Source organism: Myotis myotis, unplaced genomic scaffold (genome assembly GCF_014108235.1).
Source record: "Myotis myotis isolate mMyoMyo1 unplaced genomic scaffold, mMyoMyo1.p scaffold_m19_p_10, whole genome shotgun sequence".
Lineage (NCBI taxonomy): Eukaryota > Metazoa > Chordata > Mammalia > Chiroptera > Vespertilionidae > Myotis > Myotis myotis.
This window is the reverse complement of record NW_023416314.1, coordinates 64,419,029-64,443,480: the sequence shown is the minus strand read 5'-3', so window position 1 is coordinate 64,443,480 and position 24,452 is coordinate 64,419,029. Positions and strand designations below refer to the sequence as shown.

The 24,452-nt window shown below is 42.0% G+C and overlaps 1 protein-coding gene across 1 annotated transcript; it reads left to right on the top strand.

Moving 5' to 3' along the window:
• The first annotated feature begins 17,403 nt into the window (after positions 1–17,403).
• On the top strand, positions 17,404–18,357 carry LOC118664051 (olfactory receptor 6Q1). The gene has a single exon (XM_036323950.1). The coding sequence runs from the start codon at positions 17,404–17,406 to the stop codon at positions 18,355–18,357; it is 954 nt and encodes a 317-aa protein (XP_036179843.1).
• Positions 18,358–24,452: the final 6,095 nt, after the last annotated feature.

The following is a 24,452-nucleotide window of genomic DNA, read 5'->3' as shown; positions in this document are numbered from 1 at the left end:
ACTCTTCCAGTTCTTTGAATCTTTACAACTTTGAGCCCTAATTATCCTCATTTTAGAGATTGGAAAATGTAGGCCAGAGAGGTAATGTGCCTTATCTGAGGTCACACAGCATGTAAGTGGCTGAATCAGGATGCCAGTGTGAAGGTCCTGATTCCTGGCTTGGTTTTAGAACTAACTCTGAATTGGGGGATAGGCTATCAGAGAGGAAGGCTCATCTTTCCTTCTAGCCCCATAGCTCTTTGCTGCCCTCTCTTGACTTCCTCAATGATGATCTAGTGAGAAGTGGCTGCTGCAATGAACACTTAGGTTTTGACAGTCTCTAAAGTGACAGCCTGTGTTTTCTCTTCTGGTTATTTTATCCCCTATCCCCTCTGTTCTCCAGGTGCTGAGTATATAGTATGGATTAGTAAATATTCTTATTGATTAATGTTTGAGAGCCGTGACCCTGATGTGGGTGTTAGAGTACCTTGATGAGTTTCCACGACATGCTGATCACTGTACATACATAATCCCATGGACTCCTCAGAGCAACTCCATAGGGAGAATTATTAAGTCTCTATTAAAAATAAGAAAACTGACCTGCAGAGGGGATGTATTAATCTGCTCATGGTTATGCATTTGTTACCATTTATTCTACATACTGTTAAAGACCATTTATTATCTGATGGATACTAGTAGGTGTTGGGATAATATTAATTAAGGTCTCTGAATTTAACCAGTTAGTCAGAAATGTATTAATCAAATTTACAAAAAGTGTATCTGGGGTTTAAACTCAGATTATTCTGATTTTAAAAAAAAATATATTTTATTGATTTTTCACAGAGAGGAAGGGAGAGAGATAGAAAGCTAGAAACATCGATGAGAGAGAAACATCGACCAGCTGCCTCAGCTGCCTCCTGCACATCTCCCACTGGGGATGTGCCCGCAACCCAGGCACATGCCCTTGACCGGAATCGAACCCGGGACCCTTTAGTCCGCAGGCCGACGCTCTATCCACTGAGCCAAACCGGTTTCGGCCTGATTTTTTCTTTTTAATAAAACTAAACCATCATGGCTATGTTCTTTCAAGAATTATTCCCATTGCTTTCTTCATGATGTTTTCTCTAAGTCTTCCTTTCTCCCTCCTATATCAGATATAAAAGCATACTTTAAGTCTTCATTCCATGGAGTCTCTAGGGTTACAGAAGCACAGGTAGTGCTTTCTCTGCCCTTTGATCCTGGGAATGAAGGTCTAGATGGCCTCTTCTAGGGATGGCAAATCTATGTCATTTGTGAGTCACTGTTTCTCTTGGCTTGAGCTCCATAGCAGACATTGCTAATCAACAGCAACATCCTTTCTTTTTTTTTTTTTTTTTTTTTTTTTTTTTTAATTAAATCTTTATTGTTCAGATTATTACATTTGTTCCTCTTTTTTTTCCCCCCATAACTCCCCTCCTCCCAGTTCCCACCCCACCCTCCACCCTCACTCCCCACCCACTGTCCTCATCCATAGGTGCACGATTTTTGTCCAGTCTCTTCCCGCATCTCCCACACCCCTTTCCCCCCCAGGAATAGTCAGTCCATTCCCTTTCTATGTCCCTGATTCTATTATAATCAACAGTTCATTCTGTTCATCAGATTATTTATTCACTTGATTCTTAGATTCACTTGTTGATAGATGCATATTTGTTGTTCATAATTTGTATCTTTACCTTTTTCTTCCTCTTCCTCTTCTTAAAGGATACCTTTCAGCATTTCATATAATCCTGGTTTGGTGGTGATGAACTCCTTTAGCTTTTCCTTATCTGTGAAGCTCTTTATCTGACCTTCAATTCTGAATGATAGCTTTGCTGGATAAAGTAATCTTGGTTGTAGGTTCTTGGTATTCATCACTTTGAATATTTCTTGCCACTCCCTTCTGGCCTGCAAAGTTTCTGTTGAGAAATCAGCTGACAGTCGTATGGGTATTCCCTTGTAGGTAACTGAGTTTCTTTCTCTTGCTGTTTTTAAGATTCTCTCTTTATCTTTTGCTCTTGGCATTTTAATTATGATGTGTCTTGGTGTGGTCCTCTTTGGATTCCTTTTGTTTGGGGTTCTCCGGGCTTCTTGGACCTGTAAGTCCATTTCTTTCACCAGGTGGGGGAAGTTTTCTGTCATTATTTCTTCAAATAGGTTTTCAATATCTTGCTCTCTCTCATCTTCTGGCACCCCTATAATTCTGATGTTGGTACGCTTGAAGCTGTCCCAGAGGCTCCTTACACTATCCTCACATTTTTGGATTCTTTTTTCATTTTGCTTTTCCGGTTGGGTGTTTTTTGCTTCCTCGCATTTCAAATCATTGACTTGATTCTTGCGCTCCTCTGGTCTGCTGTCGGGAGTCTGTATATTCGTTATTTCAGTCCGTGTATGCTTAATTTCTAGTTGGTTCCCCAATATAAGATCGAGGGTCTCATTAGTTTTCTTGTAGATCTCATTAAGTTTATCGACGGCTTCTAAACAGTTCTTGAGAGACCTTAAAAGTGTGGTTCTGAACTCTATATCTTCCATTGACAATTTTGTCCTGTTTCTTTGTCTCCGCATTTTGTTATGCTTCCTTGGTGCACCCCCTAGTGGTCTTTGTTCGAAGTCTTATAGTTAAATCTTGATTGTTGTAGCTAATTCCAGGAAGGGTTTGACCTCCAGGCCAAGTGGCTATGAGAATCAGCTGTGTCAGCAGTGAGAGAACTTCTGTCCTCTAGGGAGGTGCTAATCTAGCCTTTGCCTGAGGCTATCCGGCAAATGCCTGTGTGCAGGGCTTGGGTGGGGCGGGTCGCACAGGATCAACAGGGTGGGCCGGAGAGAGCAGTTATGGCGGCTCTCAGTCCCGTCCCCAGGGGCTCTGCCTCTCTGAGTCCCAGCACCCGCTGCAAAGCTCAGAGAGAAAGCTGCACTCGCTCTGACCGAAGCCAGACAGTCCCGCTTCTCCCGTTTGAGTCTGGGTCCCTAAAGACTCGCCCGGATCTGGAGCTCAGAGTCTGCGACTCCCTCCCGATTGAAAACGCCAACCGCGCCCTCCGCCGCCAGCCCGCTCGCGCACTCCGCACCTCAGAATTTGACTTCAGCACTGCGCCTCCTCTGAGTGTCCGTATGCGTTTCTCTTTCCTCCTAGTTGTAGGACTTCCACTCAGCCAGCGTTCCTGTGGTTCTGGGTGATGTCCCTTCCGTTTTTTGGTTTCACTTTTGAAGTAGTTGTTCAAAGCAGCAAACTCCGGCGTTAACCTATGCCGCCATCTTGGTTCTCCAGCAACATCCTTTCCAAGACTCAGCCTGGGAATCCTTCTCTTTGCTTCCTCGCTGGCCTATCTTGAGTTTCTGTAAGACTATGTTGAAGATTCTGTAAGGCTCTGCTCTAACACATAAGGCAATGTGGGATTGTGGATGGGACAGTCTGGTTGCATCTTGGTGGGGAAAGCCTGGGGTGAGCATGAATCTCAGATGAGAGGAAGAAGAACATCAAGTCCCTCTGGCCATGGTGGTTGATCTGACTCCTTTGGAGTCAGTGAGGTGCCATCTCATGACTTAGACTGTTGGAGACTGCTCTCTTTTCCACTGGACTTATACATGTGAGGATATAAGTCTGTCACCAAGTGGAGAGGACTTGTTGATGATGAAGTCAAAATAGAGGACAAAACAGAAGGATGGGAAAAGTTGACCTTGAAAATTTTGTTTACATCTCTGGGACTCTTTTTAAAATTATTATTTACTAGGTTTTAAAAAATTTTGATTTTCAGAGGGAAGGCAGGGGTGGTGGGCTGGGTGGGGAGTGATTAACTGGGGAACTTATATGCACATATGCATAGCCCATGGACACAGACAATAGAGTGGTGAAGGCCTGGGAGGGGTGGGTGCGGGGAAGAGGGGGTCAATGGGAAAAACAAACAAACAAAGGGGACATCTGTAATACTTTCAACAGTAACGATAAATTAAAAAAAATTGATTTTAGAGAGAGAGGAAGGGAGAGGGAGAGAGAGATAGAAACATCAATGAGAGAGAAACATTAACATTAATAGGTTGCCTCCTGCATGCCCCCTTCTGAGGATCAAGCCCGAAACCCAGGCAGGTGCCCTGACCTGGAATTGAGCTGGTGACCTCCTGGTGCATGGGTTGACACTCAACTACTGAGCAACACTGGCAGGGCTACATCCGTAGGACTCTTCATATACAAGCCCATAAACTGGAATTCTTGATTAAGTTTGAATTTTTTTTTAATTTGCAATCAACATATTCCTGATAGGCAAGGTTTCATTTTATCAATAAAGAATATGAGAACCAGAGAGGGGGAATTGGTGTCCCAATGGCACATGTGTGGAAAGTAGCACTCATTACTCCGCCACTCATCTCTAATGAACTTTGGGATTAGAAACCAACCATATTCTGAGTACATGGAGGTTACACAAACTTGTAATCCATGCAGTTTATATTTGAATCTCTTCATAATTGGTTTTAAGGGCTGTTCCTGTTGTCATATTTTCCTTTCCTAGTACTTTTAGGAATGTCTGAAATTCAGGTCAACTATTCTTACCATACAATTGAATCAATGTGTTTATTTGATAGAGAGTATTGTAACACACACACACACACACACCCCATTTCATTGATGATGCTTTGCTCATGTGTGAGGTCCTGTGGGGTGGGCTTCCTGATGATGCAGACTTCACTATTTCCCTGCTTAAAAGGATGTCCCTGAATGCTCCCACTCTAATCCTCCACATGGCCAATGTTTGTACGAATCTTGGAGGCTGACAGAATATGTCCTCTGCTGACTTGCTACCCCTCTGTACCCACAATGTAAATTCATCTCACAAGTGTGTGCATTGGGATCTACTACACCAATCCCTGTCTGAGCACCTTTAGTCTATCCCACAGTTATTAAATGCTCACTATGATCTAGGCAGAAAGCAATCCCAACCCTCATTGAATGTACAATACATTCCAGAGGGTCTAGGAATGTGTTGTCTTCTTGGTAGCTACTCTGGATTTACAAAGCTTGTGGATTTAAGCTAACAGTTCCTTGTTTATTGTGCACAGGGCAAAGGTTACGGGCAAGGAGGAAAACTTCATTTTATTGGTGATAATCATCTTTTTGTGATTTTAATCCTTTGCCCTGTTGGCCGGACAGTCGTTTCCTGTTCCCTTTTGTTCCTCTCTTCCTGTTGATTCTCAAAAGAACCTCTATACCCACTGGATCCTCTGGTCCCTTTGGAATGTATTATTAGGCCAGGTGCATCCTAATACTAGTAGACTTAAGACATGCTAGATAGTGTACTAAATGTTCTACACAAACCACTCATTTAATCCCACAGCCCTGCGGATGCTACAGTAGTGCATTTTAGGAATAAATTTATCTAAAATGAGTTAACTTCAAATCTTTATTTCTATTCCACTCAATGCTACCCCATTATTGTTTGAATTTTGAGTATTTAGAATATGTTCAGTTAATATTTAATTTGATTGCCTCTTGTACTTCCGGTGTTGTGGTAATGTGCAAGAGATAAAGAGGAAATTCAGCCTGGCTAAGGCAGCATTCAGTGCCACTGACCTGATCCGGTCACTTTGGGCATCAGAATTCTAACCACAATTGAGATTTTCACGGTCCAACTATCTAACTTTAAAGGCCACGTACTGAAAGCCAGATCAAGGTGGAGTCCATGCTTGAAGAATTCTGTCTGCTCCACAAACATAACAGTGCTACATAAAATAAAAAGAGAAAAAAGAAGAAGGGATGGCCAGGCTTACATACAAGACAGGTATTTTTGAAGCTCCAAGCTGGCATAGGGACACACACAGTGATCAGGGCTGAAAGGGTGGCTAGACTTGCTGGGTTTGCAAGGTGAGGCAGTCAGTGGTGATAAATGAATCAAAAGTATTTCCTGTGAGGTGGGAATGCAGAGGCAGGCTCACTGACTGAAGCCCTGGGCGAGGGTGGTATTCATTTCTCATACCCCACCCTCATGAGAGGAGGCTTGGAGACAAGGATGAGACATCACCTTGTGAGCAAGAGCTGAGTCGAGCTTCCCCTTGACCAAGCCTGGATCTGCCACAGCTCAGTGGTTCTGAAGGATGGCCACTCTAAGGTCCTTACTAGACCTGGATCTGAATTGGGGACCCCAAAGCTGCTCAGCAGGAAAGTTGAATATGAAGGCAAAGTAGAGGGGAGAAGAGAAAAGGGGGGAAAAAACCCCAACCACATCATATTCCAAAATGAGACTTAAACCAAATAAAGAAACTGATGAATAAAAGTGAATACTAAGAAAAACCAGCCACTAAACCAACAATTAGAATATGGATTCACTTCAGATGAAAGTGATTTTACTGAATGATCAGGCAAGGCTTTAAAGTAAATACATTGATTATTTCATAGGAGGAAATGAAATAAAAACTTTCATTACAATAATAAAAATTATGAGAAAAAGCCTGAAAACAAGAATGAGGAGATAGGGAAAAAAGGACCAATTGGAATATTTGAACATAAAAAAATAGAGTCATTGAAATAAAAAAATGTGGGGCTTTGAGTTACAATGGCTGTTTGGCCATGTTTACCTTTTTAAAGCACAGTAAAGAGATTAAAGAAAGAAAGAAAAAACCTCAAACCAACAAGAATGGGAAGTATAGGTGAAGAGACAATGGCAATGGTATTTTGGAATTGAAAGGGCGAGAGCTATGCCCTCCATCTTACCCCGGATCCTCCATTTTTGGGCAGCCATGTGCTCGGCAAGGAGCTTCTTCCTGGAAGCCCAAGCCTCTGCTAGCCACACCTAGGATTTCTTTAAACTAACCAATGATAATCAAGGGAAGTGCGCGCCATAGATACGACCACATCCTGTGTAACAAGACACTGACTTGATCCTGGCCAATCGGCAGGGCCCACAGTCCTCTCTCCTCCCCTTACTCCAACCCCCCTATAAAACCCTTCTCCCCACAGAGCCCCCTCTCTCTCTGCCACTTGCTGCTGCGTCGGTGAGTGTGGTCGGGGAGCCGAGCTAGCTCGAATAAAGACTCTTTGCTTTTGCATCAGACTCGGCTGGCTCCCTGGTGGTCTTTTGGGAATCCTGAAATCTGGGCATAACAGAATCTGGAAAGGAGATGACTGAGTAATAACTGATTAGCAAGCCTGAAAAAGCTAGGTTTCTATGCCATTATGATCTGAGAAAGCTGAAAAATTAAATAAACCCAGCTTATGCTGAGAACCCTCCAAGTCTCAGGAATTAGCAATTCTAGAAACCCGTGACCTGGAGCAAAAGTAGTGGTTAAACCAAAAGTACTAGGTGAAAGCTATTTGAGAAGCAGTTATACCTCTCTAGATCTTCTTTCCTACTCACAGTGCTAGACACTGTCCCTCTCTCATCCCAAGAATATTTTAAAGGCGTATCCCTGGACATGATAAAACATAGTGTGTATGGACAGGAGTACATCAGGCACAGCTAAGGTGGGGCTACCACATTATAGTAGGAGTATTAAGTAACCATATGCATAAAGAATACTGAATGGTGAGGCACCCAGGCTCTTTCCTGTTGGCTTTCAGAATGCTGGTGGCCAAAACACTACCCTCCAGAAGGAGTTGGAAGTTTCTTCTATGAGGAATAGAATTTATCTAAGGGGGAAGTCCTAAAGATATAGACATTGGGGATTCCCCAAGAAATGGCTTTCTTAGATCACTATAGAGGAAAGCTCCTCACTGAAAAACCACATCCATCTTCTCAGACTGTCCAAACTGCCTTTAAATCCCTTTTACTCTTAATCTTGAAGAGAAAAATTTAAATTACCAGAAAAGTGAGGAAAGCCTTCAATGTGAAACATAGGAAACACAATGAAGAGACATAAAAAAGCAACTTGAAGGAAGCAGAGACTATATAGGGGAATAGAAAAGAAGACAAACAAGAAAAAAAAGCAAACAATATTGTTAGCAAGATAAAAATATTGTATCTATAAGACAGAATTTTAAAAAATTCACATAAATATTTTTAAAAGAACATTTGGAAATTAAACACACGATGGCAGAAATGAAAAAAACACACAACTCAATGAAAGTACTGAAAGGTGAAGTTAAGGGATTTGCCTTCAAATTAGAACATAAATATATAAAGAGAAAAATAAAAATAAGAGAAGAAAAAAATTTGGAGGACCAGTCCAGGTAATTTAGCATATAAATAACATGAGTTCAAGAGGAAGAGAACAGAAAAAATGGATGGAAAAAAATAATGAAATAATTCAAGAAAATTTCCCAGGTTAAAGGACATGGATTTGGGTAGTAAAAGGACTCACCAAATGTTCAGTAGACCAAAAAAGAGGCAGAAGTAGGAGGGTAATTCTCATCGATTACCTTTGTGTAATCTTTGGATTTGAACCATATGATTGTATTACTTATTAAAAAACCATAATGAATAGAATGAACTCTGGGACAGACAGAGGGATAGAAAGAAGTAGAGAAATAAAAAATAGAATATAGGAACTCACTCAGAATGCAGTTCAGAAAGCAGAGTAAAAAGAGTTATGTATAGAGGAATGACAGACTGACAGCAAACTTCATTAATAACAATCGACATTGGAAGAAAATGGAGTAGTAACTTTAAAGTGCCGAAGGAAAAAACTGCCAACCTAGAGTTTTACAACCAGCTAAAATTTATTCAAGAGGGACGATTATATAAAAGCACTTTTACACAAATACTAAATATATTACTACACACAGATCCTTACTAAAGACTATTAAAATTTGTTTCTGAAATAGAAAAATAAAAACAGAAGATGTGGAATACAAGAAGCAGGCTTCCTCTAAATAGCTCTTCCCATCTCCTTGTAAGCCAAATGAGTTGGTATAGTGAGCACAGAGATTGATAAAATGTGTTGAAATTTTAAATTAATGGTTAGAGTTTAAAAATTATAATTTTGTTTTATAAAACAATAATAAGGTGGTGAGCACATTAAGGATTTATTGAAGTTGAGAGAAATTAAATATAGACCTATCAGAAAATTTGCAGTAGGTTAAAAAATTTAGAGTAGCCATTAGAATAAGATTTATGGCTTCCAAATAGAAGAAACTAAATATTATCAAACAAAAGAAGATGGGGGGAAAAACCACAAAGGAGGGTAAATATAAAATATAAAATAAATTAATAAAATCAAATTCAAACTATTAAATTATAGTAGTCAAGAAATAGAAGCAACCCAAGTGCCCATCAGTGGATGAGTGGATTAAAAAACTGTGGAACATTTACACAATGCAATGCTACTTGGCCATAAAAAAGAAGGCAGTCTTACTTTTTGCCACAGCATGGAAGGACCTAGAGGGTATTATGCTAAGTGAAATAAGTCAGATAGAGAAAGATAAGTACCATATGATTTCACTTATACGTGGAATCTGATGAACAAAATAAACAAAATAGAAACAGACTCATAAGTACAAAGAACAAACTGACAGCTGCCAGATGGGAGGGGGTTGAGGAGCTGGGTGAAAAAAGTGAAGGGATTAAGCAATACAGTTGCTGTTACAGAACAGTCACAGAGATTTAGATTACAGCATAGGGTATATAGTCAATACTATCGAGATAAATAGGTATAGGGCCAGGTGGGTACTGGAAGCAGCAGGGGGGTCACTCTGTAAAGTACATGATTTTCTGACAACTTTGCTGTACATCTGAAACTAATACAGAATAATATTGAATGTAAACTGTAATTGAAACATAAGAAATAAAATACTTAAAAGATTAAAAAAAAAAAAAAGAACGTAACTTTGGGCTGCTCTATGTCAATGGAAAAACCATTTTCATTTCTGACCCAATTTGACCCAATAGTACAAAGCAAAAAACCCTCTTCTGCATTAATTAAAAGCAACTAGGAAGGCCACTATGCCAGCAGGCCACGAGCACTCAGGAAGAAACAAGAGCCTGGAGGGCCAAGGAAACACAGGCAGACCCGAAACCTCTGCTCTCAAGCTTGGCCCTCTCCTCTCATGTTCCAGGCATTTTCTTTCTCTTCAGCCTGGAATACTCTGCATTTACCATGTAAACCCATCCAGCCTTGCTGGTCTTAATTTTTGTCACCCTATCTGTTGTCCTAGTTTGACATCACAGAAGTCCAGAATTGAGCGATTTGAAGGCGGAATTCTCCTCTGCGAGTGATGGTAATGAAAGAGGCTTTGAATGATCATATTCCTTTTATTTTCCTCCTGCCTGAGGAATCAAATATCCCAGCCCCGAAACTGGGACACATAGAGGAGGATCTGTGACAAATGAGGAGGAACATGGACTAGACTGAAACGCTGAGGGCCTTCGCCACTCCTCTGAAAGGTATTTGAAATTACCTCTTGTACTTGGAATTTTTGTATATCATTATGGAATTGTAGGTAGTTCTCATTTCACAAAAGAGGCTCAGTTTCCTCCAAATGATGTGTTTTTCAGCCTTAAAACACCCAGAAGCAAAGTCTGACTTGGTATTTTTGCAGGTATTCTTTTTTAATTCATTTTTATCATGAAATAATTCAAATTGATACTCAAGAAGGAACATAATACAATGATAACTTTATACCCACTTCCCAGCTTGATCAAATATTAACCCTTGGCAATATTTTGTGTCTCCCCCAAATTCATACGTTAAGTCCTAGTGCCCAATGGGATGGTATTTTTACTGATTTCAGAGAGGAAGGGGAGAGGAGAGAGAGAGAGAGAGAGAGGGAGGGAGGGAGGGAGAGAGAGAGAGAGAAGAGAGAGAAGAGAGAAAGGAAGAAACATCAATGATGAGAGAGAATCATTAATCGGCTGCCTCATGCATGCCTCACAATAGGGATCTAGCCTGCAACCTGCCCATGTGCCCTGACCAGGAATTGAACCGTGATCTCCTGGTTCATAGGTTGATGCTCAACCACTGAACCACACCAGTTGGGCTGCACTACAGCTTTTTTATCCACTCACCTACTGATGGGCACTTGGGTTGCTTGCATGTGTTGGCTAATGTAAACAATGTAGAGAAGCCTGAAGTTTTATAGTGAAATCATCTCACATCACTGTCATGTGAGTGAACCCTTCATCTTTGTTACCTCAGTTATCTCTAAACACATCCTTGTCAGGTAGATTATTTTCCCAACTTCAGAGGTGAGAAAAGGGGCTCAGAGGGATTGACTTGCCCCCGGGAGCACATCCATGAAGAGGATTAAGTGGAATCAGATCCATGTCTGATGGTTTGTATTGAGTTACAATGCGCTAGCCTCTGTGGGATCCAGTAACATATGACAATGGCCCTGTCTTCAAGGAGCTTTATTGTTTAGTTGGAAAGATAAGACATCTGCAACTGAAAGGTCATATGAAATCAAGGGACATATGTTTTGTGTTTAGAATATGTTAAAGGACTGGTCACCTTGTGCCCTGATAGCTTTGGCTTGGCTGCTTCCTACAATCAGATAGAGTAAATAATCACAACCTTGATCTTCCTTTTGCTTTATAGTGGAATGATGTCATTATTTCCTTTTGGGGAAAAAGATTGCTCAGTCTGTAGATAATCCTCAAATACTCTGAGGGAAGGTCTTTGGAATGAAGGCATAGTTACATTCTGGATAAAAATGATCCTTAGTCACACCTTCTGAGCTTCTTCAGGATTGAGGCTGGGCATTTCACACCAGCACAGCACATAGCCTGGCCCAGAGTGACTACTCAGTAATGTCTGTTGTTAACATTGTCTATTTTCTCCACCTGGGGATAAAGGGAGATTGGTGGGTGGGGATATCTAACTCATCCTAATAGAGGAAGAGCTCATTGCATTCTTGATAAGTTTGGAACTCTGGAAATTTCATTTCACCCTGTTCCAGAATTGGTTAGAGCCAGAGACCTTGGCAAAGTGTCTAGCTGGCATGGGACCTTCTTTGACTGGCCCCTCATCTTCCACTGGTACTTGTCCAATTAGTCTACAAACTTGGGATTCCCATGTAGCTTCTGCACATTCTCTGGGAAGGAAATTTTCCATGATTATTATGTTCTTTCCGTTGTTGTCTGAGTGCTTCAAACCTCCATTGAGACTTGATCCCATGGGCCACCCCTAGGGTGTCAGAGGCATATACACAGGTATGAGTCATTTTATAGTCAGCAACTACCTCAGTTCCCTCCCTCTCCAGTTCAGCTGACGATGGATCTTTGCCCTGTTTCTTTGGTTCAGGAAAGCTGTGATCCTAGAATTTGGGGTCCTTGTTTCACAATGAGATCCAGGTACTGAGAATGTTTTTTTTGTGTTCCACCCAGAGAAGAAACAAAGTAGTATGTGGCAGGTGAGTGGCTCTTCTAGAGACCCCCTGAGCACCTGTATATGGGCTGTTTAGCTTTTGGTTTACAGCAGTGCTGGAGACTAACAGGAATATATCCAAAGAGCAGTCAGAAGGTGGTGTATGGAAAGAATGTCATCAACCAAAGATAAACCAAACCTAGAGTAAGGATTTCTGACTTCAGATTCACCTAATCTTTTCTTCATAGTTTTCCCATTTTATTTTATTTTTATTCTTTCGAAAGCTTTTTTACAGAGTCATTGTGGTTTTAAATATTAACCCGTTTTCAAGTGAGAAAACAGAAGCACACAGAATCCGACTGATTTGCCTAAGCTTGCATATTGTAGGGGGTTTGCCAAGAATGTTTGGGAGTCTTAGTTCATCATTGTCTCTGTCCACCTCAAATAAACCTACAATCTAAATAAAATTAATTTGCTTATTATTCAAGTGCAACTTCAAGGACATTACACTGAGAGTGCCATCCCCTGGGCTTTCCCGTTATTGAAATTTCTGCAGTAATAGCATAGTCCGTAGCAATGGAGGTAAGATAATAAGAAGGTCTTCCCAGAGTGTCCCTTTAACATTTCAATAGGCCTGCCTATTCACTATCTCATTGAGTCCCATAATGTCCTGGGAACATTATTCAGCAGGTATTATTCCTATTTGGACATTAGGAGCCAGAAGCTCAGAAAGTTTGATTCCCACCTTGGTTATTTCTGCTGTAGTGAACTCTTCAGTGTGGCTGGGGATGGGGCCTCTGCTGCCTGTATGACTGGAGAGACCTCCATTTCGTTTCTTATGTTCTAATTTCCCATTTTTTTCCTTCATGAAGAGACCATCTGGGAGTAGCTTTGAGGAGCAGGTCATGCCTACTCATTCAGGAAGCTACTGGAATAATGAGAGAAGCACTCAATTAATTTGGTTTGAGCAATGCCAGCACCCCAGAGAGGTGGTGTGGTGGAGAGATGGTAGGTGGTGGGGTCAGGCTGGGCTGTATTCTTGTCTGGACCTACCACCTATCAGCTGCCACCTACCAGCTGGTTGAAGCAAGGCTCATGGAAGCCCCACATGCTAGGTCTTTTTCTCCCCTTTATAATTCCCAGCAACTGGAGAAATGTGGGGCTTGGTGGAGCAGACTTTGAAAAGAGTGGATATAGAATAGTTTTCTAGAAAATTTAAATTCAGTAGCTAGGAAGAAGAAATTATATGTAAAAATCAATTTAATTTGTTCCCCACCCAAGACCAGTGAGAGTGGGTGCTGTAGTCTTGGAGCTGATTGGCAGGATAGTCCTATGACTTCAACACCCACATTGGATAGCTCTTCCTTAAGTATGTGTTTCCTTCCCTTCCTGTTTTCTTGAAACAGGTAGTTGGAAGTGGAAAGAAAACAACACTTTGGGCCAGCATGATGCTTGGAGCAAGTGTTCATTCTTTTATGATGACATCAGTATATTTACTGCATACAAACTACAACCCAGTGACTCTTTATGCCACTGGCAACACAGTGATGAGTAGACAGAGAGGCACTGTCTTCAAGGAGCTTAGGGGTGTGCGTGTATGTATCTGTGTGATATTATAGATAAACAAATAAATACCTGATGACAATGAGGCTGTGACAAAAATATCAAACTGAGGAAGGGGGTCAGATTTCAGGTGGGTGGTCAGAAAGGGCCTCTCTGTTGGGATAGCCTCATGCAGAGAATTGGAGGAAGTGCTGGAGGAAGCCACACAGAAAAGCAAAGGGAACAATAAGAGCAAAGGCCCTGAATTTTCACTTAATGCTGTTCCCTTCGATCTTTAGATGAGCCCTGCAAATGTATGGACTATGCCTTCCATTTGAGGATGACAGTACTGATGCTCCTCTAAGTGACTTCCCAAAATATAGCTGGTACCTGATGGAGTTAGGGTCAAACTTCACTCCTCTAATTCTAGAGAGCGTGCTGTGACCTCAGGGGGCTGCCTGTGCACCTGGAAGTGAGCTATGCTATTGCTGTCACATTGCAGTGAACAGGGAGCTGGCTACAGTGAGTGAGAGCGAAGAGGAAGCTGAGAGCAGCACCCTGGGCATCTTGCAGCCCCTTCCACTGGTCTCATGGTGCCCATCCTGGATTTGGTGGTTGTTTTTGGAAATCATTGTCCGGATCTTAGTAAGTTCATCTTCCAATTCTTTTCACGTTTGGGGACAAGTCTCCCAGTTGCCAGGTGGAGAAAACTGAACCGGGAAGGAAGCCAGCCTCTCACCAGGCTTGTCATGTGTCTGCACAAGCATGTCACCGCAGGAGCCAAGTTTTAATTTCCCTGCATGGGTCCCAAACTGTTTTTCCATATTTGTTAGGGGAAACCTTAGCCCAGAGAGCTCCATTCTGAGGACACCAAATTAGGCCAAGTTTCTGTTTGGTCTCTCTCCTCATTCAGTGATTGTCCCCTATGACCCACTCCACTTGGCCACTTGTTTCCTAGGCGTCAGTTGGTTGATAAGTTCTCTCAGCCTCAGGGAGGAAGCTCATGTGGTTAATAGGCCTGGGAGCCTCACGGTGGCCCTGCAGGTCGCTGGAACCTGTAGTAGATTCCACCAATGGGGATCCAAGACACAGACACATTAACCTCACAGGCGGGCTGGCAGCCAGGGCTGCAGGTGTGTCATTTGGAGAGATGAAATAACAGAGGGAGATGGCACCTCTGGGGGAAGCTCAGGGTTTTATGTTTGAATCCCATCTCTGCCACTCACTAGTTCTTTGATCGGATGCAAATCTCTTTCTTTCTCTGAGCCTCAGAGTGTTCAGTTGCATGAAACCCAGGAGTGAAGGATAGGTCCTAGGATCAAAGTAGGTTGTGAGGATTACATCAGATAATCTAAGCCCAGCAGAATCTGGCCATGAGAGGGGCTCAATAAAAACCCTCTTCTCTTTTTTTGGAGGGAGGCTCATCTGCCTACCACACATGATCTGAGAGCTCAGAGGTGAGGCTGAGTTCATCCTGAAATTCTTGCCCAGAAAGCTTTCCTCATTTAACTCATGGCTGCTGACTTACAGGGTTCCATCAGAAATTCATTCCATTAGGTTATGCGTTGCCTTCCATGCAGGTTTTTTCTTTGCATTTCGGTTGGGAGGTGGTAGACCTGGGGTTGGAAGGCACCAAGTAATCTAATGCCTGAATGTGGTTGTAACCACTCTGCGTTCCTGCCTCCAGTGGACTCTCAGTCTCTTCTCATGGATTTATCTTCCACACCTCCCTCCCCTGGCTTGCTGGGAGCACCTCATTCTCCTCCTGCTAAACTTGGTTTTGTTGGTCAAAGGTTGCCTTCTTCCCTACCCCACACACTGTGATCTGATTGGGAAATTGTTTTTCTTTTCCCTAAAATTAAAAATGCCTAAGCCTAGCCAGTTTGGCTCAGTGGAGAGAGTTGGCCTGCGGACTGAAAGGCCCCAGGTTCGATTCCAGTCAAGGGCATGTACCTCAGTTGTAGGCTCGGTTGCATTCAGGAGGCAACCAATTGGTGTGTCTCTCTCACATCAATATTTCTCTCTCTGTATCTCCCCCATCCTCCCCCTTCCACTCTGTCTAAAAATCAGTGGGGAAAATATCCTCTGGTGAGGATTAACAAAAAATAAAAAAAAAAAATTAAAAATGCCTAGACTGGAATTTGAATCCAGGTTTGTCAGGCTCTAAAACCCTTGCAGTTTCCCTAAAAATTATTAAGCAAGTTCCCTCTGGCTTCAACATTCCATGATTTCATGGCAATGAAAGCATGAAGAGACACAAAGCCAGAAATGAACAAGGTCAAAGACTTCAGATTTCTGTACGTGTCTCCACCAGGCCTAAGTCCAGGCCCCAACATCCCCACAGTGGGTGGTTTATAAACACTGGCTTCCTGGCCAAATAATTGCATTGCAGCCCAAGATGCTTCATGGTTCTGTTGGCTCTAGGAAATTTCAGAGCACAATTCCTGCACATCTCTGCCTTTAGCAATTTGGCTTACAATGTAGCAGCCTAGGAAGAATGCTCACTCTTTGGAGATGCCCTTCCTCACAGAGACACTCATATTGTAGAAGCCTGACTTTGTATTATAGACACAGTAAATGTTCATAATAAAGTTTTCTGAAATGTTTATTCTTCTTCATAGTCATTAAACGCATGAGATTCAAACACATCTGGGATCATATCCTGGCTCTGTAATTTACTAGCTGGACTGCTTCATCCATGCATTGCTACTGTTATTCCTAAATTTTACCTGTCCTCTCTGCTGTGACTTGAGTTTGATAGTCCTGTCTTCACTAGGAAGATTTTTCTTTCCCTCATTCCTCCAAACTTGTATGCAGTTCAGGTTAGTACATGACAGGGCACCTGCTCTGTACCAGGCAGGACACATGGTGATGCTGAGAGGCTTCCTGGCACAGAGCATCTGTCCCCCTGCATCCACCATTGTACCTGGTACAGAGGAGGTTTTGTCTTCTAATAGTTTCAGTTCTCTGATCTGTGACTTAGAGAGAGGGTGCCAGACCCTGAGGGTGTTTGTTTCCTGTCCAGGTAAGTTACACAGAAAAAAACCAAAACCCTGCTTTTATTCCTCAACACACACAGACGGGGGTGGGGGAAGGTGGGGGGGGGGAGGGGGGAGAGAGAGAGAGAAAGAGAGAGAGAGATTGATTCATGTTTTCCTTTTTTGGTGTGGAGTCCTGGACAGGTATACTTGATCAGAAAGCTAAGTTCTTAACCTCTGCAGTAAACTAGAGCAGCCTGAAGTTTCTCAAATGCACAATGTTCTCTCTGGCATCTGAGATTTTATACTTATGTCATCTCTACATCACTATTTTTATCTCAGTAACTTACACTTATTTTTCTGGTTCCAGTTTAGATAGCCCTTTCTCCAGGAATATTTCTCAGATTCCTCAAGACTGGTTGAGCTTCTGGTCTATTTCCTCCCATTATATCCTATTTTATTGCTATGTAGAACTTTTCATTTTGTACTGAAATTGTCCATTTTCTTGTGGCCCTAAAAGACTATAAATTCTTTGAGGGGATAGTGTCTTAACTTCACTTTACTCTTCTGAAGTGGAAGATATTTCAGTCCAACATCCTCATAGGTTCTCTCTCAGTTGTCATTATCTACATGACTATGAGTCTACTGAGCTCTCACTTCCAATATGCAGCTGTATGCCCCAAATTGGACCCACGTGACAGAGTTTGTCATGGTGGGCTTTGCCGGGGTGCATGAAACACGCCTTCTCTTCTTTACACTCTTCCTCACCATGTACCTGTTTACCTTGTTGGAGAACTTGGCCATCATCATGGTGGTGATTTTGGACCATCGGCTCCGGAGACCCATGTACTTCTTCTTGACACACTTGTCCTGCCTTGAAATCGGGTATACCTCAGTCACAGTGCCCAAGATGCTGACTGGTTTTATTGGAGGAGAAGGGGGCAAGAATATCTCCTATGCTGGCTGCCTTTCCCAGCTCTTCATCTTCACCTTTCTTGGGGCAACTGAATGTTTCCTGCTGGCTGCCATGGCCTATGACCGTTATGTGGCCATTTGTATCCCTCTCCGATATGGGGCCTTGGTGTCCTGGGACACCTGCATCCGTCTGGCTGGTGCTTGTTGGCTGGTGGGCTTCCTCACACCTATGTTGCCCATCTACCTCATGACCCAGCTGACATTTTGTGGCTCCAATGTCATCGATCACTTCTTCTGTGATGCCTCACCTTTGCTAGCCTTGTCTTGCTCAGATGTAACCCTGAAAGAGACCACAGACTTCCTGGTCTCTCTGGCGGTACTCCTGGCCTCCTCTGTGGTCATTGCTGTGTCCTACAGCAACATTGTCTGGACGCTGCTGCATATCCGCTCTGCGGCTGAGCGCCGGAAGGCCTTCTCCACTTGTACAGCTCACCTGACTGTAGTGAGCCTCTTCTATGGCACTCTTTTCTTTATGTATGTCCGGACCAAAGTGGCCTCCTCCATCAACTTCAACAAGGTGGTGTCTGTCTTCTACTCCATTGTCACGCCAATGCTCAATCCCCTCATCTACAGTCTTCGAAACAAGGAGGTGAAGGGAGCTCTGCGCAGAGCCATTTCCCTCAAGTCTTGGAAAGGCCAGTGAGGGGGCTGGTAGGGTCCATTTTCCTTGCCCTTTAGAAAGAGGGTGGTGAGGACTATGGAATGCAGCAGAGATCCAGGTAGTTAAGCGTTATGGACTATGTATTAGTTAAAATAAAATGCTAATATGCTATAACAAAAGAGATCTAACTATAAGGTAGCTTAACGAATGAAGGAGATTTTATCTTTCTTGCAAGAGTTGAAGGTGAGTGCTCTTGGTTGGTGGGTGGCTTTGCTCAACAGCATATAAGGACCCAAGCTCCCTTCATCTTGTGGCCTGTGAACCCAATTCAGCTCAACACTTGTTTTTAATGACCTGTGAGCTAAGAATGGTTTTTATACTTTAAAATGGTTGGAAACTACCTTGGCTGGTGTGGTTAGAACATTGTCCCGTGCACTGAAGGGTCATGGGTTGGATTCCCAGTCAAGGGCATGTACCTGGGTTGCAGGTTCGATCTCTGGTACCAGTTGGGGTTCATGCTGGAGGCAACCAATCGATGTATCTCTTTCACATCGATGTTTTTCTCTCCTCTGTCTCTCTCCTTCCTTTCCATCTCTCTGAAAAGCAATTGAAAAAATACCCTCAGGTGAGGATAAAAAAAAAAAAAGATTGGGAACCAATCAAAAGCAGAATACAGTAGGTCCTCAGGTTACGTTGGAGATCCGTTCCTACCATGCATCCTAACGTGATTTTCGCCGTAAGTTGGAACCCACCGACATAAGCACCTACATCACTCACATGGAGCACATACACAGCAGTAATGAAGTGAAACAGTAAAAAAAATCTAAAAGAAAGATAATTTCTGACCTTTACTTGTGGTAAATAAATAATAAAAAACATAAAGCACATATGTACTTACGTCGAAATGACAGAATTTTTTTTTCTCTTAATATATACTGTAAATGGGAGATGGCGACATAACCACGAAATGACGTACGTCGAGTCCAATGTAACCCAAGGACTGCCTGTAATATTTCACGACACATAAACATTTTATATAGTTAAAATGTCAGTGTCCATAAATCAAGTTTTATCAGAACACTGTCACACCATGTGAATTGTCTCTGGCTGCATTTGTGCTACCATGATAGAGTTTAGTAGTTATGACAAAGACCATTTGCCAACCCCCAATTTAGTGCCTTCTTGTAATTTGCATTGTCAACACTGTGTTCCAGTGGGCAGGAAGGGTGAGGATGGTGCATGGAGGAGACACACAATGTGACTTAAGGTTTCTCCACTAGATGTGGCAATCATCACTTCCACTCACCTCTGTTGGTAAGAAGTTAGCCATAGGTCACATCTAATTGCAAAGATGGTAAATACAGTCCATAGCTAAGCTGCCAGATACCCAGCCAGAACTGATTATTGTAGAAAAGAGAAGAACAAATTTTGGCAGACAACCAGCAGTTTCCATCACAATGAACCCAGAATCACAACTGATTTTCCATGTGATCCATGCATTTATCTGCTTTGTAACAACATTATCTTATTTGAAATAATAGAATGGTCCTTCCTCTATACCACATGGCTCCTTGAAAATTGTTTTAAAAGTATATCTATGGCAACGTCAGCTCCCTTGAAATAAAATTTAAAAAGACAATTATAAGAAAAAAAAACAAAAAGAACAATTGTGTTCCCCCTTATACTCCAAGCACTAACCTGACACCATTCACAGTCATGGAAACATTTTTGACTATATTTCCTATGGACAGCTGAAGTTTCAAAAGCCACTACTAATAAAAATAAACTATGAAATCGTGTCAGGGAAAATGCAGGTTTATTTGCAAATAGAAAATTTCTGAGAATGTAATTCCTACTTTGGGGGTATATTTATTCACAGAGTGAAAAATAGTCCTGGGAGGTGCTACCAGCCGTGGGCAAACTACGGACCACGGGCCGGATTCGGCCCGTTTGAAATGAATAAAACTAAAAAAAAAAGACCGTACCCTTTTATGTAATGATGTTTACTTTGAATTTATATTAGTTCACACAAACACTCCATCCATGCTTTTGTTCCAGCCCTCCGATCCAGTTTAAGAACCCATTGTGGCCCTCGAGTCAAAAAGTTTGCCCACCCCTGTTAACCTAACATAGTCACGACTTCATTGGTATCCAGAAAATGTCACAGGGAGTAATTCTAGAGAGAAACAAGACTTATTCAAAGGACCTAAATAGACACCTTTCAAAAGAGGACATTCAGAAAGCCAACAGATATATGAAAACATGCTCAAAGTCACTAATCATCCGAGAGATGCAAATCAAAACGACAATGAGGTACCATCTCACACCTGTCAGAATGGCTATCATAAACAAATCAACAAATGACAAGTGCTGGAGAGGATGTGGAGAAAAAGGAACACTCGTGCACTGCTGGTGGGAATGCAGACTGGTGCAGCCACTATGGAAGACAGTATGGAGTTTCCTTAAAAAACTGAAAATGGAACTCCCATTTGACCCTGTGATCCCACTTCTAGGAATATATCCCAAGAAACCAGAAACACCAATCAGAAAGGATATATGCATCCCTATGTTCATAGCAGCACAATTCACCATAGCTAAGATCTGGAAACAGCCTAAGTGCCCATCAGTAGATGAATGGATTAGAAAACTGTGGTACATCTACACGATGGAATACTATGCTGCTCTAAAAAGGAAGGAACTCTTACCATTTGCAATGGCATGGATGGAACTAGAGAGCATTATGCTAAGTGAAATAAGCCAGTCAATGAAGGAAAAATACCACATGATCTCACTCATTCATGCATAATAGAGACCATTATAAACTTTTGAACAATAATAGATAACAGAGGCAGAGCAGCCTCAAACAGATTGTCAAACTGCAGCGGGAAGGCCGGGAGGGGTGGGGGGCAGGAAGGAGGGGGGTAAGAGATCAACCGAAGGACTTGTATGCATGCATATAAGCATAACCAATGGACATAAGACACTGGGGGGTAGGGGAGGCCAGGGGATTGTCAAGGGTGGGGGGAAAAAAGGGACACATATGTAATACCCTTTGTAATACTATAAGCAATAAAAAAAAAGACTTATTAAAACAGAATTCTATAAGCAGTGCTGTTTATCCATTCTGCATATCAGGATACTGACTTAATTATTAGTAAGGAACTACCTGGTTTCTATCTTGGTGATGGTACTTTGACTTGGGACTTGGTGAGAGTGACCACAGATACACTCTGAAATCAGAACTCTACAGTTTGCCGTGTACCATTATGTAAGACTGTTGAGTGTGTTTCCCTCCACGTCCTGCATGGTTCAGGGTTCGGGTCTGGAAGAGGAGCTGCACACAAATGACAGAGAAAAGACACGAGATAATTTGGAAATATTGGGGGACCAGGCGAGCAAGTCCAACTCAAGGAGAGGGACTTCCACCTGAGCTCAGGCCTCGCCAAGCTTTTATTGGTATGGGATAGCCCTTAGGCAGGGAGGTTCCAGTGACACACAGACTACCTTATCAATAAGGATTTACTTGAGTAAAGGTGGGGAGGTTGCTTCAGCTACCATTATCGGGATTAACTGGGTGGTGCACAGCTCCGACCTTTGCTAGGGCTTCAAAGGTCACCAGCTTTTGGGGGTCTCTGCTCTTCTCTGCTAGTGAAGACGATAAGTGGTCTCCGACATAAGACTGTCAAAGGCTTTGATGTGGGTTTACTTCACTTTGGCCCATCTGGATGAACCTGCTTCTCTGGTGCCACAATCTTTTTATTCCTTGCTTGGCTTCCCATTTCTTTTTTCAGGGTTTGTAGTCTTTGGTTAGGCCCTTGCCTTTCAATTTGCACATGCCAACCACTTAGAAGTTTATTTCCGAGGCACAATTATGGAGATTCTGTCTTTGACTATGGGATGCTACAGCTCTGTTTCTTTAAAATGAGTCTTCTTTATCTATAGATTTTTTTCCTTTGCTGGTTTCACTGTCATTGGTGTAAATAACATTGTCAGCCAGCCATGGCAAGGTAGAAGCATTTTAAACCCCCTTCAGCAGGAACTTAGGATGGATCTCAGTATTCAGAAATGTGGATGCCTTGACACCTTGAGACAGTTTGTGTAACACCATTCAACTCTGTCCCTTCCCAGAGCAGTCCAGGAGCACTATCACTTAATTAATTGATGCCCAGTACTTGTGGGCTTCATTAACATACTCACACTCTCTTGGGAGTGGTGGACCTTTATTTAGAACAGACTTCGCACTAGTGGTTGCTCAACTGGGTCTGTCCCCCGTCACCTGTTCTCATCTCACCAAAGACAAGCAGCTAACCAGAGCAGGTGCAGATCATTGACTTCTTATAAAAGAGTTTCACAATAGATATATTTAGTTTACTCCAATCAGGTTAGGTTTGGAATGTTAGGTCATGATAGTCAATATAAAGCAGCTTAAAATGACATAAATTTATTATCTCATAACTTCCCCAAGACAGGAATTAGGGTGTGGTTGTCTTTGTCCTCTGTTCAGGATCTCCCATGACTGAAATCAAGGCGTTGGGAGGGGCATCTCATCTGAGACTCAAAATCTTCTTACTAGCTCCATCCGGTTGTTGGTAAAATTCGGTGTAATTATATGACTGTGGTGTCCATTTCCCTGCGAGCAGTAGGCCAGGGACTGGTCTTGCACCCACGCTTAGGTCCTTGCCACGTGGCCTATCCTCTCATATGATGACAGCTTACTTCTTCGATGCTAGCAGGAAAATGTCTCTGCTGCTTTGAATTTCTCTTTGGGGGTTAGTTACTCCATTAGGTCAGGCCCACCAACGATAATGTCCCTTTTAATGAACTCAGAGTCCACTAATTCAGGACCTTACTTATATCTTCAAAATCTGGTAACCTTATAATGGGAGTGGTGTCCCTTCATATTCCCAGGTCCTGCTCTCATTCTAAGGGAGGGGATCCTAAGGGCATATGTCATTGGGGTCATTTTAGAATTCTGCCTACAGATATTAGCACCCAACAGGCAAATCTGGAATACAGAATATTTATAGCACAACTCTCAGTGTCTTGGGGCAAATGAAAAGGAAGAGGACTGTACTAGATTAAACAAATATAAAACATGTAACAATCAAATGCAGTGCTTGAACTTAGATTGGATCCGGATTAAAACTGGTATAAATAAAAAACTCATTCTTGAATAAATAATAAAAATATGAATGGAAACTAGTTATTAAATTATATGATGGGGTGAAATTGGTAATCTTCTTAGGTGTGATGATGGTAATATTATAGTCATGTAGAGGAATATGCTTAATGACCATGTTAGTTTTAAAAATGTCATTGAATTATAACAAACATTCAGAAAAAAATAACATCATAAATGAATTTTCACAATCTTAACACACTTGAGGTTCTAGATCAAGATTCAACACATTACCTGTCCCTGCCACAGTCAATATATTCCAAGCCACAATTATATAATTTCAAAGCAACATCTTGTGCACTATTTTAGCTTGTTTATTTTATTTAGTTTGCCCCATCCAGGGGAAGGGATACATTTCAATGCCTTCCAGTTGGCAAGATTTGTTTTCAATACTTGGAACTTGCTAAAGCCTTTAAATTTGAAGGCTTTTGTGCTCCATGCATTATATGCTTTGGTAAAAGATACAAGACTTCTGACTGATTTTAAATGAATACAATAGAAAATTTGAGAACATTTTAACAAATGAGCCCTGTATTATTGCCGATCACTTAGGTTGATTAAAAGGTAGCACTTCAAAGGCTTACACACTTTCACCATCTCGTGGATAAGAAGCAAGAAAGAAATGTTGAGCTAAATTACCTTTGATGGGACTGAAAAGTCACGTTTCCCAGAGTGAAAGGTAAACACACCTGCTATTTTAAGCCATGATCAGCAGGCTCGGTGTTTGAAAGCAAGTGTTGATATACCTACAGCAGATTTGTATCTTCTACTTTTCAAGTCCTCACTCTGACTCCCATAATGGATGATAAAAGCTGACAAACATTTTGTGCAATATGCATGTTCATCATCAACTTCCTTGAGTAACACACATGTCAGTTTTGAGTTTATTGCTACTAAAAGTGTTTACTGCAAAAACGTTCAGACTGCTCTATATATGCTCTTAGTCCCTATTTTCTGC

Bases quoted from the DNA above. Each gene is read 5' to 3' on its own strand.
- LOC118664051 (XM_036323950.1), top strand. From the start codon at position 17,404: ATGCAGCTGTATGCCCCAAATTGGACCCACGTGACAGAGTTTGTCATG.